The 27,057-nt window shown below is 32.1% G+C and overlaps 1 protein-coding gene across 2 annotated transcripts in view; it reads right to left on the minus strand.

Annotated features, from left to right (window-relative positions):
• Positions 1 to 27,057, minus strand: part of Strump (WASH complex subunit strump) — a 272,405-nt gene that overhangs the window by 158,420 nt on the left and 86,928 nt on the right. For both annotated transcript variants that reach the window (XM_085825272.1, XM_085825271.1), the window contains exons 6-7: positions 14,031 to 14,103; positions 4,951 to 5,103 (exon numbers count right to left, since the gene is read on the minus strand). In XM_085825272.1, coding sequence (XP_085681398.1) covers positions 4,951 to 5,103; positions 14,031 to 14,103 — 226 coding nt within the window. The remainder of the gene's footprint in view (positions 1 to 4,950; positions 5,104 to 14,030; positions 14,104 to 27,057) is intronic.

The following is a 27,057-nucleotide window of genomic DNA, read 5'->3' on the forward strand; positions in this document are numbered from 1 at the left end:
AATATTATGGAGACCTGTGGAATGCTGCTGCTTTTCCAACACCGTCTAGTGTGACTCCAACTTACGAATCAACTAAAGATAAGGTCATATAAGAGGAATAAATCTTCTCTTGAAGAACCTTCAGTCCCAGAAACAAGATTTCCTAAAGCAAAATCAACTCTTAATTTTACGGAATGTTTCCACGTTTCAAGCAGATACTAATTATACTTTTGGAAAAGAAAATATTAAACTTAAAGGAATAATTGACGCAGAAATCAAAACTTCGAAAAGATGCAAAATAACAAACATTTAAGGTACAGGAACGAAATAAGAAAATATATAACACATATAACCATTGAGGATGTTCTTCAAAATGTTTTAAAAGTAATGATTTAGTAGGAATCAAAAGAATGCAATTTGGATCAAACTTTAAATTAAAATCAAAATATTTAGGCCCGTATAAGATTACAAAAATAAAGAATAATGACACTTATGATGTTGTAAAAAACGATCTTGAACGACCCATCTAGCGCTAAATACATAAAACACCGGAACCAAACAGAAGAACATGTATAGAATAATACTGATTATGACATTTAAAGCTGGAGTGATACAACTGATAAGCGACCTGTGATCTTTCACCTAATAATAACTTTTATTTCAACTAATTTTGTTTTAAGATGAAATGTAGCATTCTAAAAATGTTACAGTTGGAGTTTTTCATTTCAGATGAAGAGTTTTGAAAAAAATGGGGGGGGGGAGTCAGTTGACGACGCTACTGCTGCAAAGATGATGGACAATTAAGATATTTCCTTTCAATATTACATTTAGCACACAATCTTATCCTCTCTCTTCATATTAATTTTAATTTTCAGATTTTGGTTTATTCATGATGATGGTTCCTTTTACCGAAGACTACGATGATTTAAGATGACCAATGTTATCAAGAGTAGAATAATGTCATCGAGGTCGACAGATATCAGGAAGTCTGAATGTTGGATTCTAACTCTATAGCCTAACATTTTTCTCGCAAGGTATCTAATTTTTAACTGTTTACTGCATGAGTGAAATTGATGGAACTCTCATCGCTTTGTTTTGTGAAGTGAGATGAACGATGTTGTATATGTATTAATGATTCATTAAAGTGTTTTGTTTCAAAATATACTGTGATTACCCAAGACAAGATCCCACATATATATATATGTAAGTTATAACAAAATAAAATAGCTACTTTTAAAAATAATTGGCAACATCAAAATTAATGATTTTAGATTTGATGCTCTTTCCCTAAATTCATCTGTTCTCCCAAATTTGAGATCCTTCCATGATTATATAACAGCTCACAAATAAACTGCGTAATCTATTTCTCCTAGCTTCCTCCATGCCAGCATCTACGTTGCTTTGCTTGTTTGTCTAAGAGGATATTGCCTCGTTAATCTGTGTATGTAAGAAATTATTGTAATTGTTTATGTTAAACAAATATATTGTCTAAGATGAATTATTCTAATGTGCCTGAAAATAAAGATGGTAATTAGCTGAACTTGGTTTAGAATCAACATCTTTGTCCCGTCTTGCCGCTCTGCTATCACGACTATGCATTAAAAATATTACATATATGAACCAATAATTTAAAATAGAGAGTTCAAGCCAAATTGAAGTTAAAAAAATAAATGAACAGGGGCTCTGATGCAGTTAGTGTCATAGCTTCGTGTACAGTTTCAGGGGTTCTAACCCAGTTAATATACTTTAAGGTTCCAATAAGCCATTAAAGAACCAGAGGTAATAAGTAGTTTTGTATTATTTCAAGTCTCGCTAGATGCAAAGAATAAGTTTTACTTGAATTTTTACGTTTTTGTGTTTTATCCTGTGACTACAGTGAGTATTAATGAAAGGCAATAACTCGCTTTAATACGTAGAGATAATTTTTAAGGGTAAGCAGTTAGTTATAAATAATTAAATTAGGTAATTAGATAACATTAGTCATTATGGATTTACATGGCCACAATTAAATTTTATTTTTTAACAATATTTGTTAAAAAAGCCCTATTAAAATTAAAATCTACTCAAATTTCACAGTTTAAAATACATGTAATTTATAACATTGATTCTTAAACAATATTAGGACACATTAAACACATTAAAAGCTTAAACAATTAAATTTTATATTTTAACAATATTTGTTAAAAAAGCTCTATTAAAATCAAAATCTAATCAAATTTCACAGTTTAAAATACATGTAATTTATAACATTGATTCTTAAACGATATTAGGACACATTAAACACATTAAAAGCTAATGTTTTGTAGCAACAACACTCAACAAAATATTTATCCATCATTTTAATTTGAAGCCTTCCCGAACATTTTGGCTAGTTTATATCAATTTCCTTCTCTTTAAGCATCTTTTCTAACAATTAGAGATTTGTCTCAAAATGCAAACCAATGCTCTCGCTAGTTTCTGCATCAACCTAACTGCTTTTCTCCTAACTTGTCAACCTCTCCACAATGTACCTATGAGGGTTTACTTGATCTGATAAAAGTTAAATAGTCGAAAACCCAACTGATGTGAAGCAAACTATCGCTATGTCTGAAAATAACTAAAATATCAGACAAAGGTTTAAATAAGACTCTTATATAAAAAGAACTTAGAATACAACGGCATGTTCTGATGCTAAAAAAATCATTTACAGCTCACGGTGACGTAATTAAACAAGAACAATCAAATTCAAACTAAAAATGTGGACTAGTGGTCAAAGATTATACAATTTAATTTTAATTTAATCTGGCTCAGTAACCCCATCATATGAAAAAACAGAAATGGAAAATTATAGTAAAGGCTGAAATCATAAACAATTGGGTAATTTACATAATAATAACTGCACATTTTCTTTGAAGAATAATTTTCTTTGTCTTTATTATTTTCTTTCTTCAACACATTTCCTTTTCATTTTAGAATTTTTGGAATTTATTAAAGATTTCCGTTATTCTAAAAAACATGAAATGCATTTAGAATGCATAGAAAATGGCTAATTTTAATTCTTTAGTAATATAAACATTCAGAAGAAATATATATGGTAAAGGACAGTTACAGAGCCACTGTGGCAGAATTTTTAGAATTTAGTGACACACCAAACGATAAAATCTGGAAATGGCAAAACTTTTAGAATTTAGAGCAGGCATTAGAAGCAGAATTTAGGCTCCACAGAGATTGCATCAGGTGGGAAAATGCCTAGTGCCAGCTCTGTGTATGATGCATTAAAACATATTAGATGAATCTTTTAAATTGTAAGTTTTCAATTTCTTTATTAATAAAAAAATCCCTTTCTATAATGCTTGCCCATGTGACAAGATTAGAAGCATTTTTGATATGTTCTATGCTTGTGTCTAGTGAAAAGTAGAGAAAATAAAAGGAAGATAAACATGTTAAGAAAATGATTCTAGTATAAGGAGTAAAACATTCAAATATTATGTTTTCATTGTTCTTCCAGACGTTCTCCAAAAAGTGAGAAATTCATAGCAAACTTTCAGTAAAATACATCCATTATGTGTTGATACCATGGAGACATTTTTAATTTTGTCACATATTTCTCGAATCTTCTAGAATCATGGGTCTATAAATCTTGCCTTCAAATCTTTCTAAACTTTCCAAAATACTAAAGAAAAATTATCCCTACTAATTCAGTAACAGGAAAAAGCCATAAATATTTTGGAAAAAAAAAGGGAGGAAAAAAGCGTAAAATTAATTTTATAGAGAAAACTGATACATATTCTGAGAATTTTGAATATTCCAAGACAATTACATGGGAAAAACTTTTACAATGAAAAAATTAAAAAGAAGATATTTTTAACTAATTACATAGCTAATTTTGCTTTTGCTAAGAGCCATTTCGTAAACTGTGCTTTATAGCTTTATACCTTCTTTATTTTTCAGAATCAAAATATCGTATAATAAGTCACCAAAATGAAATTTTATAATATGACAGCAAAATTTAAAAATGTTTTATTTTAATGTTATTTTTTAAATATAATTTCAATATCATTATTTTAATATTTATCAATGTTAGGTTGTTTGAAAAAAAAATCGTCCAAACATTCGCAGATCTCAGAATTAAAAATTTTCTATAGAAACTGATCTTAAAATCGTCAAAATGTTGATAAGTCGCCAAATTTACAACCGTTTAACAAAAGAATTCACATCTCCAAAAGTGAAAAGTTGTTTAAGAACTTTCTATTAGAAAAAATGAATTTCGAAATGCTTATATCTCACTTCTTGCTTAAAAACTCGAGTATCCCATCAATTATATTAGAAATAGAAACAAATTATAACTCATAAACCCATTCAAAAGATAACCATATATGCCAGTGAATCGCTGAAAATATTCCTCCAAAATGTTAATTCATAATCAAAATGGCAATTGTAAAAAGAGACAGAAATTTCAGATGATTAAAATTAAGGACCTTCTGCTGATTTTGGCCAAAATTAAGGACTTTTAAGGATGAAAAATCGAGTCCAAAATATCTAAGTACTTTTAAGGACTCTTAAGGACCGTACGAACCCAGATATAGAATTACTGTTCATATGATTTTTTCCTTTTAATTTGCCCACATTTTATATGTCCTTTTATCATCTATAAAGAAGCTTGCATGAAATAATAATTTTGAACCCAAAATAAAAGTTTGATAATTAAATACGACAGAAAAAATTAGAAATATTAAATAAAGTGAGACGAATTATTTAAATTAAATTACAACACAGAAATGAGGCAGAGAATTTGAAATTTTCTGAGAAGATTGATCAGATATAGGATGTAACATTAAATTGCATTTACTTAGTAAAAATATTAATGATCATTTAGCAATCAATAAAACAAGATCTGATTTAGCTACAGATAACATAAGAAAATATTTCAAGTACATCATAAAAATTAAAATATTTAAAATGAAGGAAAGATTAAAAAAAAAAAAAACATACCCAGTTATCAGGGAAAAATTTATCAACAATTTCTCGCATTTTTGCATGATGATTATTCAATATTTCTGGAGCAAAATATAGTATAACATAAAGCATAGCTGCTTGGGTAGCCAAAGCAGTACTTCTGTGTTCAGGTAAAGGGTATGCTGAAACCTAAAAACAGAATATTTCATGCATTTCTGTGCTAATATCAATAATTAAAACGATGATTCAAATTAACCTAATATTTTGATATATTATAATGGATATGCCTAAAGACGAATTAAATCAGAAATGATCTGCAGCATGTATCCTGATGAATTTCCGAGGGTTCTGGATTAAATTTTTTCTCCTCAGGACATACTTTTTCAGAACTTAAAATACCTATATATTTTAATTGCATTGATTTTATATTCTAATTTTTCCACTGAACCATGAAATGCATACAATAAGTAACTGTCACAATTTTTTACAAGAATATCATTTTTGGAAGACTTAAGAAATGTCCACTTTCTACTTGTATCACATTAATAAAATAATATATAAATTATATGCAGGAAATAAAATATAAATAAACATCACATATTTCATCCAAAAATGCACAAAACCATTATGTTACTCAGAGAATTAGCAACTTGGAAAAAGCGGTAAAACTAAACATTAAGAATCATTTGTCTTGCCTAAATAAATGACAAAATTAGTAACCTAACAGATAAATTACACAAACAAATATTGCAGTTTGATTTTTAACAACCAGTTCATCAAACAAAAAATATTTTAGGACTTGGATCTGCTGAAATCATGGAAACTGAGTCTCACTATTGTTTGTAAGCATCAGACATAAATAAATGTAGAATAAAACTGAGCAGAAATACAATAATGTATAAACTCAACTATGTATATGTATTTGACATAAATATATTCCTATTACATAAAAATCCTTACAAGATATTCTTGAATTAAATACAGGTGTCCATAAATTCTCAATCACTTTAATGAAAATGTATCATGTGCGTGCAAAGGTTTTCAGCATTATCTGTAAAAAGCTCTAGTACACTGTTTGAAAAGAGTAAGTTGATAGTGGTACACAGCCTGATACCTAGTTGCTCAATAAAATGAGTTCATACTTCATTTGACATGGCTTGTGACAAGACACAATTTCAACCTTGCATGCTATATCTTTTCAGCCTTGGAATATCTGCTGCAAAAGCCAGAAGATAAACTAAACAAACATATGGACTGGTATACCGGTGGACAACACTGGTACAAAAGAATGGTTTGCCAGGATCAAGAAGGAAGATTTTGATCTGCAAGATAAGCCAATACGTGGAAGATCACAAGAATTTGAAAATGATGACGAGATCAAACTCAAAGAAGATCTGCACCAAATAACCAAGGACTTGGGATAAGAAGATTGAAGTTAACCATTTGACAGTTGTTAGGCATATATTGATGAACTTAAGAAGATCCAGAAAGCAGATATATAAATCCCACATGAGCTTATAGAGCTGCGACATTGAGAGTCATCTGAAAACTTGAGTATCAATTCTTGCTCACCATAAAAGACAGTTGCTTCCGTGGAAAATATCAACTACAGATGAAAAGTGGGTTTAATATAATAATTTTAAACATCGAAAATCATGGATAAGTCCTGGACAGCCTTCAGTTTCCATTGATAAAAAAATCTGATGTGTACACCACATGACTTCCTTGTACGGAATATTAAATTATGCACATTTTTTCTTGCATTTCATTTAAACTTATTGGGTTGAATTAAATCTACTTTGTCGATAACGCATAAACCACAATAGAATAAATGCACTCTTTAAAATTCACTAGATTTGTTTACCATAGTGACACTCTGGCGGTAGGTTCACTTAAAAGCGTTATATTTCGTTCATATTAATTGTAGAATGCTCAGACTATTAATACTCATATTAATACTCAGAATGCACAAAATTTATATCATTTAAAAAATTATGTAATCGTTGCCACATGTTCTATTCAAATACTCTAATATATCTAGAATGATGTATAAAAGAAATTAAGTAAGCAAAACAAAAAAGAAACAGTTTTTCACAGACGATTCAGTATTTCTCATTCAATTAATTCAGTTCTCACTTCGGGACAAGTCAAAAATACATAAAAACTCAAAATATCTGTATTAAAAATATGAAGAAAAAATTTTTACGAAGTAAATCTTAAACGCTAATTTCCTTGAAAAAATTCTAGAAAGGATTAAGCATGATTTAATTTGCAATGAGATACATTCCGCAAGAGAAGAAGAGGAAAAGTGTGGTTATGTGCTCTAGAAACAACAACACCCGCATGTGCTGTGTTTACAATGGAGTCGATAGCAGATATTCCGCTGAAAGTAATTGATATTTTGAATTTAGAAATTTATGACTCTTGCCAGAAATTAAAAAATATGCTTGGAAATCATTTATATTTCCTTGATGTCAACAAGAAGGGTCTTTTGTAATTTAAGGAAAACTATGTGAACAATATTCATTTCAAAGTAATGCCGGATAGCACAGTACTTACAACAAGCTGTGTGAAGGCCGAAATTATGAAACATCTGTGCAATTTTCTTTAGGAAACGAGGTAAGATTTATAAATTTTTCTTATGCATGATGCTTACCAGTATTAATAATGTTTTCATTAAGATTATTAAGTGTATATCAGTTAATTGAAAACTATTCCCGAGACATTGAATAATGTTTTCTAAACTTTTAAATGTAAGTGTAATAATAGTATATTCATAGTTCATGAATAGTCATTCTAAATTACTGGAATAGCCGAATTCGTGAAAGATCTGTTTATCTGCAAGAACATAAATACAAAGCCAATTTTCTCTTATTAATAATAATTAGTGTCATAAAATATTTTATGGAGCTAAAATTTTATTAATTTCATCGGGATATGTTTTAATATTTTAGCTGTTGTAATTCGTTTTCAATGAATACACATAAATATTGGAATGTTAATTTTTTTTTAATATCTTCCATTGTAGATATTAAGGATACCAACAGCTGTAATATTAGAAGCATCTGTATACTGAAACATTTTGATATAAAAGGTTGCTTTTATAAGAATTTATACTTAATTTTTAATTTTTATGGGAGATTGCCGAGTTTTTTTAGTTTAAATATTAAATTAGCATGTATATTTAGTCCTTGAAAATCAGTGGTTGTGTCAGTCCATAGTTTGAGATAACATGTGCATTAGAATTACGCTAGTCTATTTCCTATGGTAGATCTTCTCAATAAATACACTTGAAAATCTGTTTGAGGTACATGATTTTAAAATAAAAAATTCTGCACATAAATTATGTAACTGACAAGATTAAAAATTACTTCAAATTTATTTTTTAAATATTTAAATATATACAGAAAGTACTTTTATTATTATTTATTATTATAAAATGAAGAAAAATGTATTATGAAAAATTATTAGTTTCACAGCTAGTACTGCAGTGAACTCCAGTTGCAAACTTCTATATTTTTTTTTACATTTATATTATAGTATACAAAATGAGTTAATTTGCAGTTTATACTATCAATAGGATAATAATAGTCAGTTGCTAAAAATTAAATTTTAAGTTGTACAAAATTATATACTAATTTGAGTCACGCAGAACATTGGCATCATTATCCTTACATGATTTAAGGGCCAACTGCATTTACAGTGCTCCGGAAATTTGAGTATTATGATTTTCAGAAACCAACTATTTATATACTGTTCTGCTTGTTAAGCTGATAAAATTATGACTCAAAAATATTAATAGTAACTTTCCTTTCAGTGTAGAAGAGCAATCTATGTAAACATGATTTTATGTATTCATTTTTACTTTTTTATAAATGAATTAATTATCAGATCAAGGAAAGAATTCATAAATAAATATTAACAATCAAAACATGATAAAGCAGCGAACAAAAGAGTATCATAAAGATAACAATAACATATAAGAGATACCAAAATTATACTAACCAAATGAATGAACAGTTAATTAATGGATGAAATAATAATTAAAGATGAAATGCAAATTTCATAACTAATTAAAAATAAACAAAGTTTCCGAATTTTCAACACATCTACCGCAGCACAAGCTTGTTTGTTTATAATAGCAGTTCTTACGTCACATGACTTCCAATGTCTCCGGAATGTATCTCATAATAAATAAAGGCGTTATCTTTGTTGTTGCAAAGCTTAGTCTCTCTAGATTGGCAACAAATCTACTATTCTGCTACTTCAAATGTAAACAAATATGTCCGCCATATATTTTTTAATCACACTTAAACAGCTTTTAAATTGTTGATTAATTCTACAAATATTGCTTGCAGATTTACTAAAGGCATAAAATCCTTAACCGGAAGATTAGAACATCACAATTTAATCATTTTAAAGCAAAATTAACACAATTTACAAACATATAAGAGTAAAAAAACATAGATCACTGAGCCGGGTAACAGAGTGGATATACATATGAATATATTTATATACATTTGCTGCGGCCGATAGCAACCAAAATACGAGGTACACATCTACAGTGTCTCACAAAAGTGATGGGACACTTGTGCTTTACAATAGGAAACTGTAGTAAAATAAATTAAAAAAACACGTAAAAATTTTTTGTGGGTGTGTTTCATACTTAAATTTAGTGACAATCATTACATAACATACACTTTCTCAAAATATTAAAATATTAATTTAATAAAAATAGAATTGTTTAGAACGGAGCAAAAAATTGCTCACATAAGCGATGGGACATTTACTTTTCCATCAAATATTTATCAAAAAATTTTACTTTTTAAAAGGTTTTAATATTTTGTTGGATTTCCTTTTACTTTTAAAACATGATTTAATCTTCTTGGGATGGATTCGACTAATTTTTTTGTGATTTCTGGAGTGATTTTACCCCATTCTTCTTGAAGCACCAATTTTAATTGTTGTTTTGAAAAAATGGTGTGTTTGTGAATTCTTGATTCCAATTCTTGCAAATATTCTCTATGGGATTTAAGTCTGGAGATTGCGGTGGTGTTTTTAATAATTCAGGACAGTTATACAGCAACCAGAGTCTAGCGTTCAAAGCAGTGTGCTTGGTGTCATTGTCCTGGCAGAATTTAAAATCGTTATGAAGGTTCAATTTTCGTGCTGAAGATTTTAAATTTTGATTTAAAATGTCAATATACTTGTACTGATCCATTATACTGTCAATAAAAATAAGATTACCAACTCCAGCGGACGACATACACTCCCATACCATAACTCCTCCTCTACCATGTTTTACTGTTGGCACCAAGTTCTGTTTGCGAAATTCTTCCCTGGGTTTTCTCCACACGACGATTATACTGTCAGAACCAAATATATGAAATTTACACTCATCAGCAAATATAACTTCATTCCAGTAATCAGAATTCTTATTTATGCTGGATTTTGCGAAAGCCAGTCTGAGTTTTCTATTCTTTTCACTTATGAAGAATTTTTTCCTGGCTGCTCTACCGTGATATTCAGCAGATCGAATTACTCTTTCAATAGTCTCACGAATAACAATTGCTCCATATAATGCTTGTCAATCAGCAGCAACTTTAGGAGCACTAATTCTTGGACTTTTTTTTTAAATATTTCGAACGATAATTCGCTTTATTCCATTGGATAGCTTTGATGGTCAGCCAGGTCTTCTTTTATCCTGAATCATATGATTCTTTTTATATCATTTAATGATACTGAAAACTGTTGAATAACTCAAGTTAACTGTTTCAGCAGTTTCTTTAAGAGATTTTCCACGTTCAATATGCAAATTAATAACTAATTTTCGAATTTCAGGCAATGTTTCTTTTCGTTTAGCATTCATGGCTGCACAGAGCTAAAAAAACACAAAAATTCCAAAACAAACTGGAGAGAAATACTGCAGACGATTTTATAAATTATTACCAATTGCTTCTGAGTAAAAATAAAAAACCCCAAAATATTTTTATTGTAGTATGTAGTAGTATCTAATGGTGTCCCATCACTTATGTGAGCCATTTTTTGCTCCGTTCTAAACAATTGTATTTTTATTAAATTAATATTTTAATATTTTGAGAAAATGTATGTTATGTAATAATTGTTACTAAATTTAAGTATGAAATACACCCACAAAAAATTTTTACATGTTTTTTTAATTTATTTTATTACAGTTTCCTTTTGTAAAGCACAAGTGTCCCATCACTTTTGTGAGACACTGTACATGTTATTGCAGTGCTATAAACAAAATTTCAATGTTCTGAGGCTACTCGTTTTCGAGTTATGCGAGATACGTTCGTACAGACGCCATGAAAAATTCTCTTCAGAATTCATTTTAAAGCAGTTTTATATATATATTTTTTTTTGGATGAAAAGAGTCTTTTATTCCGTCTTTACGGGCAGATGTTATGCAAAAACATCGTTAAATTGCATTCGATAAAGGTCAAAATGGATATTTTTGTTGAAATATGCTGTCTGAAACTTTTCGCGATTACAATACTTCCTTTTTACTTCATACAAGGGAGTAAAAAATACAAATGGCAAAATCTTTTGTTGAGCATCTGGTAAGATATGAAGGGTATGCTCAATTAGATATTGCTAAAGCCTGGTGAAATCATCAATGCTAAACATTACAGTAATCAGCTGCTGCATTTAAGTGAAAAAAATGAGAAGCGACCTTTTAATGGCCAAGGAGTGCAACAGGTAATACAGTCAAAAGTCTTTAACCCCGACGTCCATAATCCGGACCTCAAAGCTACAAACTTTCTGCACATGCGTCAACATATAATACCTTTATGCATGCGCATAATACGTTTAAGCATGCGCATTTAATGTATAACGGACGGTATAAGCTAAGCTAAAATGATCTAATCATCTATTTCAGTTAATGTTGCAGATTGCGTTGTTACTTAATCTTTTAATTGGATCCAGCTTATTATTTTTTGCAGAATGTTAGAGCAATTTTATAAAAGTAAACTTGAACTTTCGATTATGTCAAAAAGAATTTCTGATTCTGGAGCTACCAAAGGATCTACAAAGCAAAAGCATGTTTTGATGTCCATGAAACAAAAAGTGGAATTGCTGCAAAAAATGGATAAAGGCATATCCTTTGATTCTCTAACCATTCCGAAATTGATAAACATATTTTAAATTGATAAACAAGATTAAATCATGTTTTAAAAGTAAAAGGAAATCCAACAAAATATTAAAACCTTTTAAAAGTAAAATTTTTTGATAAATATTTGATGGAAAAGTAAATGTCCCATCGCTTATGTGAGCAATTTTTTGCTCCGTTCTAAACAATTCTATTTTTATTAAATTAATATTTTAATATTTTGAGAAAGTGTATGTTATGTAATGATTGTCACTAAATTTAAGTATGAAACACACCCACAAAAAATTTTTACGTGTTTTTTTAATTTATTTTACTACAGTTTCCTATTGTAAAGCACAAGTGTCCCATCACTTTTGTGAGACACTGTAGATGTGTACCTCGTATTTTGGTTGCTATCGGCCGCACCAAATGTATATAAATATATTCATATGTATATCCACTCTGTTACCCGGCTCAGTGATCTATGTTTTTTTACTCTTATATGTTTGTAAATTGTGCTAATTTTGCTTTAAAATAGGGGGGGGGAACGACGCGGCGCGCAATGAACTAGAAGTTGATCTGTCAGCACTATCCTTATCTTCAGGGCAGATGTTTTCATTTTATTCGGCTTATAATTCCTTACTAAATGTAGTACTTCATCTCGATGTACTCTGTCTTTGATATGATTTAAATCAAATAGTTTTCTGGTTGCAATTTTCTAATTTCGATTATGCGTAATATATGCTTTACGCATTCGCGCGTTGAAAGAAATGTTTAATAAAGTAAAAAAATAAATATTAAGCTTTTTTTTTTTTTTTTTTGGTTGTAAATTTTGATACTCTTTAGATCAGAATTGTTCTTTATTTCATAAATTACGGTTTCATATTTTTAATTTTATAATTTCTGCATTCCATCTTACCAGATTTAAACTGATCATCAATAATCCGGAAAAACCGATAATTCGGAATCGCCAAAGTCCTGACGAGTCCGGAATAAAGACTTTTGTCTGTATGTGCAACAGGCATGACAATGTCTGCAGGTAGCTTTATCAATAAAAGAAATAATCTTCAACAGGATGAAAAATTCTTCCACGTGTAACATATTCATCTGATTTCACTACTTCATTATCAACTGTGTGGGTTTTAGCACACACTTTCTGGACAATGCTCTGCAGATATCAATATTATAAAAAATTATATTGATAACTTCATGGTTCTAAGCCACAGTTCATCTTTGAGCAGAGAATACGAAAACTACCTAATTTATGGACTAAAATGATAGAGAGTCAGGGGAAATACATTGATACTAATGTAGAAGATTGTATTTTGTTGTTTAAAAATGCAATATTCGTAAAAAAAAAAAAAAAAAAAAAGAAGAAGAAGAGAGAGAGAGAGATGCTGGAAACTTCTGCACACACCTGTTAATTGTTTGTTACTTTTAGTCTAAATATTAAAATCTTTTTCCAAAATGCTATCAACAGTGAAGAAAAGAATTATTGTTGCAGCATATTTAACAGGATCATATTATGAAGCCATACGAGTTGAATTTAAAATAAAATTTAAACAACTGCTTATACAGAGCTTAATTAAGTTAATTTATCATAAATTACTGAGAATAGGCAGCATAGCAAACAAAAAAAATTAGACGTACAGCACCTTCAGATAATGTGCAAAGTAAACTTTAGACAGGCATGGTCAGGTTAGATTCAATAATGTACCTATGTCCCTAATTGAATCTAACCTGACAATATCTGTCTGCCATTTCAATGAAACGCTATATCTGACACGTAGCACTGTATGGAAAATGTTATTTTTTATCTCAAATAAACAATGGTTATGTCAAATTGCATTGAATTTATTGCCCATTTCATGTCCTTTAAAAAACTTCATAATTTCAGATACTAAGAATACAGTTTTTTTGGAAAAAAATAGTAATACAGACAAAATTTTCAATTCTTAGATGATTAAAAATGCGGAAAAATAATTCTCAGAGGCTGAAATACCTGATTGTAAATATCATCTGATCTTAGTCTTCCTATAATCATGCTTATGAAAGTATAACTCAGAGGAACACGTCTGCAAAATAATACATAAAAATTAAATAAATGATTAATAATTTAGCAATCCAATAATTTTTTAAATGCACCAAAAAATAAAATATTCAAATTTGAAAGATTTTGCAGAGACAATAATGAAAATTATAAATACGAACAAAGGTAGGGCTGGAATTGGGCACTGAGACTCAGATTGTGGACTTTATATGTTCCCCCCCCTTTACTTTTTTTTTTTTTTTTTTTGATCATACGGCCTGTTTGTGCCGGCTAGGAGGATCAGGGCTGTGCCCTTATAATAATAATAATATACTAATTTCCATTTTAAATGCTAAAGATACTTAATCAATTATTTGATGTTACAGTTATATTATTTTGAATTTTTCACTCTAAAATTAATGCTTTTATTTGAAACTTGCAGACTTTTTGCAATATTATATAATATACAAAACCAGAAATAAAGAATCTTGATTCAACAAACTTCTACAAAATTTTTCTAAAAGTACCTACTTCTATTAGACAAAATAAGAATGATATATTCCCAGAATATTTTCATTTTCAGATTAGAAACTTACAGCATTAAAAATTGAGGACTACAATAACTGTAATTTGAAAATCCATATTTATGTATTAAACACAGTCTTTACAGAGTGTGCACATAAATGCCTACCAATAAGAAATTTAAATATCTCAGGAATCAACAGCATTAGCATCTTGTGATACTTTTTTTTTTTTTTTTTTCTCTAAAAATTAAATTCATCATGCTTTATCACCAACAAATGGCAGACCAAAACATTATTGTCTATTACTTTAAAATAAGCACTTGAAGGTTATAATGATCCTTCTCTCATTAACAGTAGTAATTTGTGTAATCTTCACTACAAACAGGAGCTTAAGAGATTTTAGTGTATTAGAAGACTCAACCATCTTCCACAAAAGTTCATATTTACCACATTTATGAGGCAAACCGGTAGTGGATTGGGATAATAAATAGCTTTGAAATTTCCTTTCTAAAGTAATGCATTACAGAATGCCTATAATTCGTGCTCATTAAGTAAGCAGAGTGGCAACCAAAATGTTATAAATTTTCTGGATAACCATTATGTTCCAAATAGCAATGCAAGATTTAGATGATTTTTTCGGAAGAACTATTACAGCATGTGAACCTGTTATGCCTCAGATGCTACAGAATACATGGAAGAAGACTAAATATCTCTTTGCAAGTTCGGTGCCTGTGATATTTACTTTCTTGCAGGCAGATCTTTAATTGAATACCTTAAATAAAGTAACATTTGAAGCAATACATCTCAATCATTAGTTCTTGGAAAACATGTTCCTTCACTTTAATGTTATACGAGGGCCATCCAGGAAGTAGATTACGTTTCCGTCTGTGTCCGCTAGGGGCGGGGCTAGCGCGGCCATCTTGGGGTCAGAGCGTTGCGCAGCTCAGTCTGCATCTAGCCGTGCTAGTGAGAGGTTCGTGCTGTGCTCCGTTCAGATACTGTGACGGTTTGAAATGTCTGCGTTAATTGAAAATCCCGCGAGCTGCGAGGTGCGCTCAGTAATAAGGTTTCTGACTGCAAAAAACTGTAAACCGATAGAAATCTATCGGCAGCTTCGTGAAGTGTATGGGGACAACATTATCACTGAAGGTGGAGTGCGTCCGTGGGTCATAAGATTTCAAAATGGCCGAACCAATGTTCACGACGAAGATCGAAGTGGGAGACCCAGCATAGTGACCGCCGAACTTCTCGAAAAAGTCGATGCTAAAGTCCGTGAAAATCGAAATTTCACAATAACGGAACTTTCCTTGAGTTTTCCACAAATTTCGCGAAGTTTGTTGCACGAAATCATCAGCGAAAAGCTTGGTTACCACAAGTTTTGTGCAAGATGGATTCCAAAAATCTTGACAGAGGACCACAAAAATCAGCGAATGGCTGCAGCGTTGAACTTTTTGGACGCTTACCATAAGGATGGTGACTCTTTACTCGATCGCATCGTTACTGGTGACGAAACATGGGTGAAACATGTGAACTGTGAAACGAAATTGCAATCAATGCAGTGGGGGCACACAAGTTCTCCCCAAAAACCCAAGAAATGCATGCAAACAATGTCGGCAAGGAAGATGATGGCGACTGTTTTTTGGGACAGAAAAGGTGTAATTTTGGTGGACTTCCTGGAAAGAGGCACTACAATAAACTCTCAAAGGTATTGCCAAACTCTCCAAAAACTCAGAAGAGCAATTCAAAACAAGCGCAGAGGAATGTTGAGCTCTAAGATCTTGTTGATTCACGACAACGCCCGGCCCCACACGGCAAATGTCACTCGTAAAGTTCTTGAATCTTTTAAGTGGGAGTTGTTTCCTCATCCGCCGTACAGTCCCGACCTGGCACCGAGCGACTTCCACCTATTCCCAGCAATGAAGAAGTGGCTGGCTATGCAGCGTTTTGATGACGACGCACAGCTGCAAGAAGAGGTAACGAAGTGGTTGAAGGCGCAGGAGCCGAATTTTTCGACGAAGGAATTTCCAAGCTCGTACATCGCTACGATAAATGCCTTAATTTGTATGGTGACTATGTAGAAAAGTAGTATTTGAGTGTGGCTTTCATCTGTATATAATAAAATTTGTTTCCTATACTTTGTTTATTTTTTTATTCCAAAACGTAATCTACTTTCTGGATAGCCCTCGTAAATGCTGTTTTATACCAAAATACACCTTTCTGAACTAAACCTATACTACCGAACACATTGGGTAATCAAAATATTCCTCTTTTGCTTTTAGAAACTTCATTTCTTTCTATTATAAACCTCCTATTCTTAACAATTAAAAAATCCTTCCACATTTAAAATATTGCTTAATGTCAACATAATTATTACCATTACTTCCTTATTTCATGAAAGATTTATCGATTTAAATATATCCAATGGTTTTTTGTCATTACATGTATATCTCTAATACATGTGATATGTCTTATCTTTAACAGCAAAATGAAATATGATTTCATTATCATGAATGAATGGACTTCACTATTCTCTTAAATTGTTTGCAGTTTCACTTAAACATCCATCAACATTGACAACAGATATTACGAATACATAACATCAGTTTTCATGTTTTCACTAGGTATGCAAATCTAAGAATGTATATAACCATTATCAGAAACTAAAAATATCAGGATTTCTGTATTATTCTACAATCTACTTAATTGATATTATTATTTCATAATTAAATTTTTACCTGCTTATATATTTGATATTTTTACAGCATTACGATTCAAATTTAATCCTTAATCACAAACAACCCGAGCAAAATGCCTTCAAATGCATTACTGCCCATATGAAGTATTTTCCTATAATTTTTAGGTTTTCACTATAGGAGAAGTTCTCTTATCTGTTGCTGCAAATATTTACTTGAGTTACATTAATACTTGAAATCAGTTTCAAAAATTACTTTCCCTCCTACTTGCAATGCGATTTCTAAATTACACATTGATCAAAGAGTAAACTCAGGTAAACATTCTCTCACGTATAGCTTTTGAATCAGAGCTGCATGTCTCATGCCATTATTAGGTGACAGACTTCAGCACCAATAAAATTACACTAACTAATTTATGAAATATTAACTCTATAAAAAACATTGAGTCAGTGACATACATTCTTTGGCAAAAAATTTCAGCACCATGAAGGAAGTGGTTGTTTTTTGATGAAACTGAAATATGTGTATAGCTCATACACAGATAATAAAATAATTTAAAAATCAAGGTCATAGTATCTGTTCATGGGTCACAATCATCCCCTGAGTGTTCAAATTAGTAGTTGGTCGAACCGCCCCAATGCATGCTTGAATTTGGCAAGGCAAGGAGTGGTACAGGTTCCTAATGTCATCTTGCGACACAGTCTGCCAGGCATTCAGTTATCGCTTCAGATCTGCGATATTTTGAGGTGCCCGAATCTGACGGCCTACTATGCCCCAGACATGCTCGATTGGTGAAAGGTCTGGTGACCTTGCTGGCCAAGGAAGAGTATCAACTGCACGGAGACAGTCCAGAGATATGCAAGCGGTATGTGGCCTGGCATTATCTTGTTGGAAAATGGCCCCAGGATGACATGCCATGAAAGGTAATACAACCAGCAGCAGGATGGAATCAACATATCCATGAGCTGTTAAAGATGTATGAAGGATAACTAAAGATGACCTGCTGTCATAAGAAATAGTGCCCCACACCATCACACCAGGGGTTATGGTTGTATGCCTTTGTAAAACAAAGGCTGATTGGAACCGTTGGCCACCGTCCTCTCCAGACACAAACACGGTAGTCATCTGCTTCAAGAGTGAAGCGGGATTCATAGTTGAACTCTATACGATGCCAGTCTGATGGCAAACATGATGATCGGCTGCGACACTACTCCAGACGACTCCGCCAACGCTGTGGGGTCAAAGGCAAATGTCTTAAAGACCTCTGTTAGTGTAACCCCATCTCAGGAAAGCGCCATTAGATGGTGGACGGTACCAGGGGAGGCACAGACGTGGCTGTAGTGTGTTGAATAGGCGAAATTTCGCCATTGCGCCAGTTCATGCCTGACAAACAATCATCTATCTTGCCTCGCATTTGTGATCCTTGGCCTTACAGAACCTTCCTTTCATCGGCAATGTCCTTGTAAGAACCACTGCTGCCAACATTTTTGCACAGCAGCGTCTTTACGCTGCAGGTGGCGCCCTATTGCTCGGTATGCCTACCCAGCTTCACTCAACCATACAATGCGACGACGTTTGAAGTAGTTTAGCTGTCTGTAAGGTCTTTGATATCGTCGTAATGGCATCTTTAGTTGCTTCTTTACAGAATTACAATGGCAGCAACAAAAAAAAAAAAAAAAAAAAAAAAAAAAAAGATAAAATTTCCGCCTCTGTTACTGGTTTTATACTTTGCGAATTGCATTTCAGCAGGGCAAATTTAATTCCTGTTCATTTGCCTTGAAACTTTGATCATCTGCATGTTCAATCAAGATGTTTTTGCATACCAAATTTTGTCACGATTGCAAAAATCCTTCTTGGTGCTTCGATTTTCCTTTTGCAAAAGAGTGTATTTTAACATCACCATTATGAGGTATGAGCTTTTTCTTCTAGATATACGTATCAATCTAACTGAAGGAAATATATCATTTACAAATTCTTTTCTGTTTTTGAAAGATACAAACTCTGATTTCTTCAATAATATTTCTGTATAATAGATCTGGATAAATCTTTAGTTCCCAATAACTAACTAAACTAATAAAAAAAATCACACATTCCATTTCTATGACATAGTTGTTTTTAGCAGTTAAATAAGCTGCAGAGAACCACACAGAAATGAGAAAATCATGCGTGCGGTCCCCAGAAGTCACTGTTTTTGAGCTTTTATAATGTGTCAGATGACATCGTCTGACACTGCACATGCAATAACTCGTTCCAGTTGACAGTACAAGAGATTTTAGTGTTCTGCACCGTGTCTGTCTTCAAAGCCTCTCGATTTCAGAAGGGCTGACGAACCAATGATCTAGTTTTCCCTCCAATATCGTTCCAGATATAATGAATTGGAGATCATACAACCAACAAATTAAGGAGGCATAGCTAATTCAGTCTGCAGATTGTTGAACACACCAGAATACTCTGGAACTCTCGACTAGAGAAAGTTGCTCACATAATTATGACAGTAAGCTTACCTACATTAACGGTTCTTTGTTTTCCATATTATTATAATATATATATAATATAGCTTCTCATAATTTGTAATAAATATGTTTTGAGTTCAAAAAGCAGTAGGCATTACATAACCTCAACAAATGTAATAATCATTACATGGAATCATCAGCACAACCTGCCGCTGGTTAACACAAAGCTGTTTCAATTTCTTTTGCACATTATATTACATTTTCCACATTCATGTCCAAATTTATCTTTACATATCCAAAAATAATGATATTTCATAAAACATCCAACTGAGGTAATCTATTTTTGCAAGGAATGTGTGAGAGATAAAGAGATTAAGCTGTTTCTGATTTGGAAATCAGGGTTTACATCATTTGACAGTGAATCAAGTGCTTGACTCAAAATTAGTACCTGAGCGAATTTCTGCAATACAGCATTTCATTTGTGTAAGAACTCAAAACAATTTGTAATTACTCTGAAGTATCATTTGAAAGAATCTATGAAGTGATAAATCACCTGCTGTTTAGAAGCAGCACCATGGAAGCAGTGAGATATATGAAGACTTCACGACAGACAGAAAATAGCATCAGAACTCCAGAACCGATGTAAAGAGGCCTCAACAAGGTTATGAACCAAATAACAACTGATTCTCAAAATTGATATCTGGCAATAATGCCCCATCACAACAAGAAGTCTACTGCTCGGTAGTAAAGTTTAGAATTTGCAACTACCGAAAGAACTTTTGTATCGCAGCAAACTGGGTACAGAAGGCTTATGAAAAAAAAAAACTTTATTCCAGAAATGTACATGTTTCACTGTGTTCACAGCAAGAAAGGGATCACTTAAATTGGTACAAAGAACATCAGAAGTGGAGTGCATATCATTGGTTCCAAGTTCTATATACTAATGAGTCAAGATTTAGTTTAATATCTAATTCTGAACGTATTTTCATCTGGAGGAATGTGAAATCCTGATCTGAAGACAGAAATGCAGGTGTGAATGTAGGGAGAGGAATAATGATTGACGGAAATACACCCCTACACATTCTCAACAGTGGATTAGTAACTGGCCAGATATATTGGGATTACATCTTAGAACCTTATGTAAGACTTTTCAGCAGGGCTGTAGGGTCGAAGTTGGAGTCATGGAAGTTGGAATCAGAGTTAGGCATATTGTTGGGTAAAAGAAGTTGGAACTGGAGTTGCTAAAAACACGTCAACTCCAACTCCGACTTCAGTTTTTGTTGGGCAGTTTGAAGTTGAAATTAAATTAAAGTAAATTGGGGGAAAAAAAAAGATGGCAAACCGAGTTATTATTTTTATTTATGGACTACATACATTAATAAATAATTATTTTATATTTTATTGACATATTAATAAATAAATATAAGGAACAGGGTTGCCACTCAAACAGGAGAATGAAATTCCCTGACTTTTCCAGGTTTTCCAGGTGTGTTTCAAGAAAATTCCAGTCTATCCGCGTAATGTACGTTGGCTGTGCTAAGAGGTAAATTAATTATGGTATTACTTGTATTGTGTAGCAAATTCACTTAATTATTCAAGAAATCTCAGAGGACACTTATTCTTAATTATTCTTGGTATACTTTGTTTGATAATTTTGTTTAGTTTTCCACTTAAGATACTTAATAAAATTTAAGATACAGTCAAAAGTCGTTAATCCGGACTCGTCGGGACTTCGGCGATTCCGGATTATCGATTTTTCCGGATTATAGATCATCAGTTTAAATCTCGTAAGATGGCATGCAGAAATTCTAAAATTAAAAATATGAAACCGTAATTTATGAAATAAAGAACAATTATGATCTAAAGGGTATCAAAATTTGCCAAAAGAAAAAGCTTAATATTTATTTGTTTACTTTATTAAACATTTCTTTCAATGTAAGTTGTTTAAGTTTTGCTTCGTTTCATGTGATAATACTTTCTCTTTAATTCTATTAAACAGACATAATTTCTTGTTCAGTTACAAAGTTCCGCCGTTCAAGTCCTATAATTGCTGTGTCAAGAACACCGACTAATTTGTCAATCGAAATTTTTTTGTTTTCAATAACCTCTGTCACTTTTCTTCGCTATCGGAAGCGAATTATAATGACGAGGAACTTGTTTTAAATCATATCAAAGACGAAGCATATCGAGATGAAATACTACATTTGGTAAGGAATTATAAGCCAAATAAAATAAAAACATCTGCGCTGAAGATAAGGATAGTGCTGACAAATCAACTTCCAATTCATTACGCGCCCGCCGCCGAGCAGCGTGAAATTGATAAACAGATTTCGGATTTCAAAACATACTTTCGCTTTAGATCCTTTACATATTAACAAATATATATCGGAAATTCTATTTGATATAATCGAAAGTTTAAGCTTACTTTTATAAAATTGCTCTTACAGTCTGCAAAAAATAATAAGCCGGATGCAATTCGAAAATTAAGGAACAACGCAATCATCAACATTAACTGAAATAGATAATTATTTAGCTTATACGTCCATTATACATAAAATGTGCACGCGAAAACGTATTCTGCACTTGCGCACACCACACTCATATGCGCAGTAGTAAAAGGTCTTACGCGCACGCGTGAACGCCTCTGCGCATGTGTCAACGCGGCGCATGCGCAGAAAGTTTTTAGTTTTGATGTCCGGATTATAGATCATTCCGAATTATGGGTGTCCGAATTAACGACTTTTGACTGTATATATATTGGATAACAAATGTATGTTTTATTTAATTATTACTCATGATCATCACCAGTTCAACATGAGGCTAATCCAGTCCTTATAAATCACAGCACAATGCTAAATAGTTAGGTTAGATTTTAGGTAAATTTAATTTGCGTGAGGTATGTTCTTAAAAGGCACCTAACACTTGAAAACACAAATATAATTATAATAGTTGTTGTTTTCTCCACTGAAGATTGAGATTAGAATCTTCCCAATCTGGAATAAAATAAGGCTTTTTTTGCAGACATTCTGCAGCTAAACAAAAGAAAGAAATCTATTTTAATAAATTGAGGTATTTTATATTTATTTCGCAGCATACATAAGGAAAAAATATGTGCATTAAATTTCGTGATGGTATGTCATCATACTGCTATAATTAATTTCAGGATTATGCCAGAGAAAATTTCCTGAAATTTGGAAATATTATTTACTAATAATAAATAAATTTAGAGGGAAGAAGCAACATTAAATTATATGATTAACATAAAAATAATTACTTAAAAATTGAATTAGAATAATCAACGATATTTTAGCGAATATAGTTATATTACATGGCTAGCCTAGATGACTGATTACTATTTTTTTATTTTACTGCAAAATGGCAAGGTATTTATTAAAAAGAAAAAAAAAAAAAAAAAGGTTTAAAAAGATTTTGCGGTAAAATTCTAGTATATGGTAAGGCTTTGGCACGATTTTAAAAATTGTCGCCAAGACCAAAATGACCCGTTTACTGCGCATCAAGATGTCGCCAAATCCCATTATTATTCTAACCAAAGAACGTCTATGTAAAGAAGAAAAGGTTCCATACAAGTAAAATGCTATTACGCCGCTAGAATGCGGAGGGAAAATTTGCCAAGGGATTTGGCGACGGAACCTGGCGGCCAGAATTTCCCTCTCCGCGATGTGTACAGGAAATTGAGAAACACGTGTTAAGAAGAAACGCTTTTTAACAAAAAAGAAAACTACGAAAATCCGTTTTTAAATTATTGCGAAAACGTTTCTTCTTGGATTTTTCGCAATAATTTTAAAAACGGATTTTCGTAGTTTTTTTTTTTTTTTTTTTTTTCTCCCTGAAAATAACTAATCCATGAATTAATTTACTTGCGCCAAAAAATATTTTCTTTTCCTTTAGAGTTTAACCACTTGCGCTAAGACTAAACTTCACAGTTGCGGTGCCGTGTGCTACAATATAACAAGCCGTAAAGTGTCTCATTTGCGCCGCTCCGCATCTGCGAGTGCAATCCAGAGCTGTAACTCGAGAAATAAACAATCTCATTGTTAGGCGACGTTTGCACCACGTTATTTTCATTTTTGCGATAAATGCCTCGCGGTTTGAGACAAAAGCATCTCGACGTGCGTGGCACGTCTTTTTTGCGCAAGTGGTTAAAGAAATTTTAAACGATATTCATTTTATGAACTCTTGATAACGTGACCTTCGAACTTCGACACCGGTTTCGAGCTTTGGCGACAGATATATCAGACATGCACAGCTGTTTTCCCTCTATGATGGAACGGAGCCACAGCCACGTCTGTTGCAGAGAGGTTTTCCTTCTTTACAAAACATATTCTTTGATCCTAACCTCCATGGTACCGTATACTGGGATTAAACCCATTTTGTTTTATATGAGAACAGGTACTTTCTTTAGTTCTTGCACTGCACATGCGATTTTCGAGAATAATGGAAACCAAAAGTTGCGGGAAAGTTGCTTTGCCTTTCTAAAAGACAATCAAATTGGAGCTGCGAAAATTGGCTCTATGCCAGCTACCCGAATGACACTCACGTGATACATAATTCGCCAAAAAAGTTACCTCTTCCGACGTCGGCGCAAAAATCGCTTTTTTTGGCGGGATCTTTGTATGAACTTCCCTGACTTTTCCAGATTTTGACAAAAATACTTAAATTCCCTGACTTTTCCCTGAATATTTTGGTCAATTTTCGAATTCCCTGACTTTTCCCGGTTCTCCAGGTAGCGTGGCAACCCTGAAGGAAGGAGGATGGATGTGATATTTTCCATTATTAATTAAACTGATCCATTTAGTTACAAATGGTAAATTTAGCAACAGCAGCAAGAACTCCCAAAATTGATGCCATTCTTAGGAAGTGAGAAGGAAAAGGACTAATTATAGATCAAGCAACACAGTGAGGAAGTACATATTTGATGAAAAAGAGGTTGTTAGAATTAAGGATTCTTTTAGAAGATGTAGATAACCATAATATTTCACTGACAGAAAGACTGTAGAATGATCTTGCAGAATTGGACACCTTCTTTCTACACTATATATAGACACAAAAAAAGCTACAATCTGAAGAATTAACATGAGGCAGGAATGGAAGAATATGATGTTTGTTCTTTCTGAAATGGATGGCTTATTGCAGAAGGAATCATTTCTTTAATGAAGAAAAGAGAAACTAGTTTGCTAGACAATGGGATTTTGCTGGGTTCAATATATGTAGGTACAAAACATTGAATTTTGTTGGATGAAAATAAATTAAAAAGGCAAAGAAAGCCATCTATGAACTTTACCAAGAATGGAATTATTCTCAGAACAATTGGAGAATTCAAATCAGGACAGTCAGAATGCCTAGAAATTTCTTCATAAAACCTTACTTAAATTTCTTTCGTGAGCATTTTAATTTCTGAATGTTAAAAATTATCTATGTGCTAGGGGGAGCATAAGAATTTTAGAGATGATTAGGTGGGGCGTAGCAAAAAAAAGGTTGAGAAACAACTGGTTCAGATGATGAGGAATGGCACTATTGCTTGCTCTTTTGGTTTCGGGTTGGTGGTAATGGATCCAGGTTCCATACCCTATAAAAATTCTCTCAAATAAGGCATCACCTTCTGCTTCAAAGAACCACAGAACTTCTTCACAGGCGTTAATGCATCACTCTTTCAGTTCTGGAGTGAGATACAGTTGCATTCACCTTGCAGGCACCTTAAGCACATCATGACTTATGTTCAGATTTGCAGCGATTTCATGCACTATCACATAGTGATTGTTCATCATGATGGCTTCAGCTGCTGCAATAGACTTTGATGTCACAACACGGTGCACTTGACCTGGGTGGGTGGCATTTGGCACAGATATCACATTTCTGAACTTCTACTTCTACACTTGCTACAGTAATAAACATGCCTCACCATAGTGGACTTTCATTTGCCAATGGATATCAATAAGTTTTACACTTCTCAGAAAATGTACACATTTTTATTAAGGTTTACATGTGACTCCTCTAGGTATTTTCATAAAACGGCATAGTAACTTCTTACTTTCACTCAACACAAAACAAATAATTCCATCAAGTCAAATGTTTAGAGGTTTTATAGAAATCAGGCTACTTTTACTTTAAAAAAAGTAATACCACTAATGAATTGAAAACTTGCATTCGCTTAAACAGTCCTCTCTGCATTTTGTGAAACAGATGGTGGATACACTGCATTCAAGGCATTGTATTACACGAATCCAATTCTTTGTGGAAATTATGACCTACCAAGATGATGCATATATATGACAGATTAGATAAGAAAATGCATCCTAAAATTGCTAGGATCATAGTGAAATGTGAAGACAAATGCCAATGAACTAGAGAAACATCATTTTCAACATGAGCTTTATCCAATATCTCATAAATATTAACACAGACAATGCAACCTGACAAACAAAGATTACGAGATTCTTTTGAAAAATTTTTCAAACACAAAAAATAAGTTTTAAACAGTAAAAACAAAATTCATATTTTAAACACTATTTAATTATAAGAAAACTATCTAATAATTATTGACTGAAAGTACAATCTTTTATGTTTTATATGCACAAATAATCATACTTTATAATTTCAAATGTTTTATTGAAAAATATCGAGTTGTCACCAACAGGAACAAAATGATGTTATCCAATACCATAAATTCCCTACAAATGCAATAATAAAAAAATCTAAAATATAATGGAGTTTCATTAGATTAACACAAAAAAAAAAAAAAAAATACTGTACTATATTGAAATTGATGACAACCATAGCTCAGCTACTGCAACAAAATTTCATTAAATTTATTACCACCAGTGAAGTTCCTTCTGTTGAAATATGCTTACAGTATCTTCTTTACTCATCAGCAAATAGACTTTCAATAATGCACTAAACTGGTGAGAAAATCTTGCGAATAGTATAATATTTATAAAATGACACTAAATTCACATTAATAGAAACACATTACTGAAAATACTGCTACCTACTTATAATATCAGCAACGATGCATGCCATGATATTTGAAAACAGTGCAAACTATTTATAATATTAGCAATAATATAAAAAAAATCCAATTATATAACATTAACCAAATTTTGGCATGGTACCTAAATGTTGCTCTGTTTGGTTCATGGTCCCATCCCTGTAACAGAGATGTACCCAATTTTGTTCATAGCAGTTGCCACCTATGCCTGTTTTTCATAACAAAACTTAAAGCACAGATAATAAAATTTTAAAACAAGTTAAACTTACAGCCTGTACATTTATATATGTTACAAAATTTGTCTTTTTTTAATATTACACAGCT

The sequence above is a fragment of the Stegodyphus dumicola genome, chromosome 10, assembly GCF_044657685.1.
Source record: "Stegodyphus dumicola isolate Sdum_Otavi_A_Nest chromosome 10, ASM4465768v1".
Lineage (NCBI taxonomy): Eukaryota > Metazoa > Arthropoda > Arachnida > Araneae > Eresidae > Stegodyphus > Stegodyphus dumicola.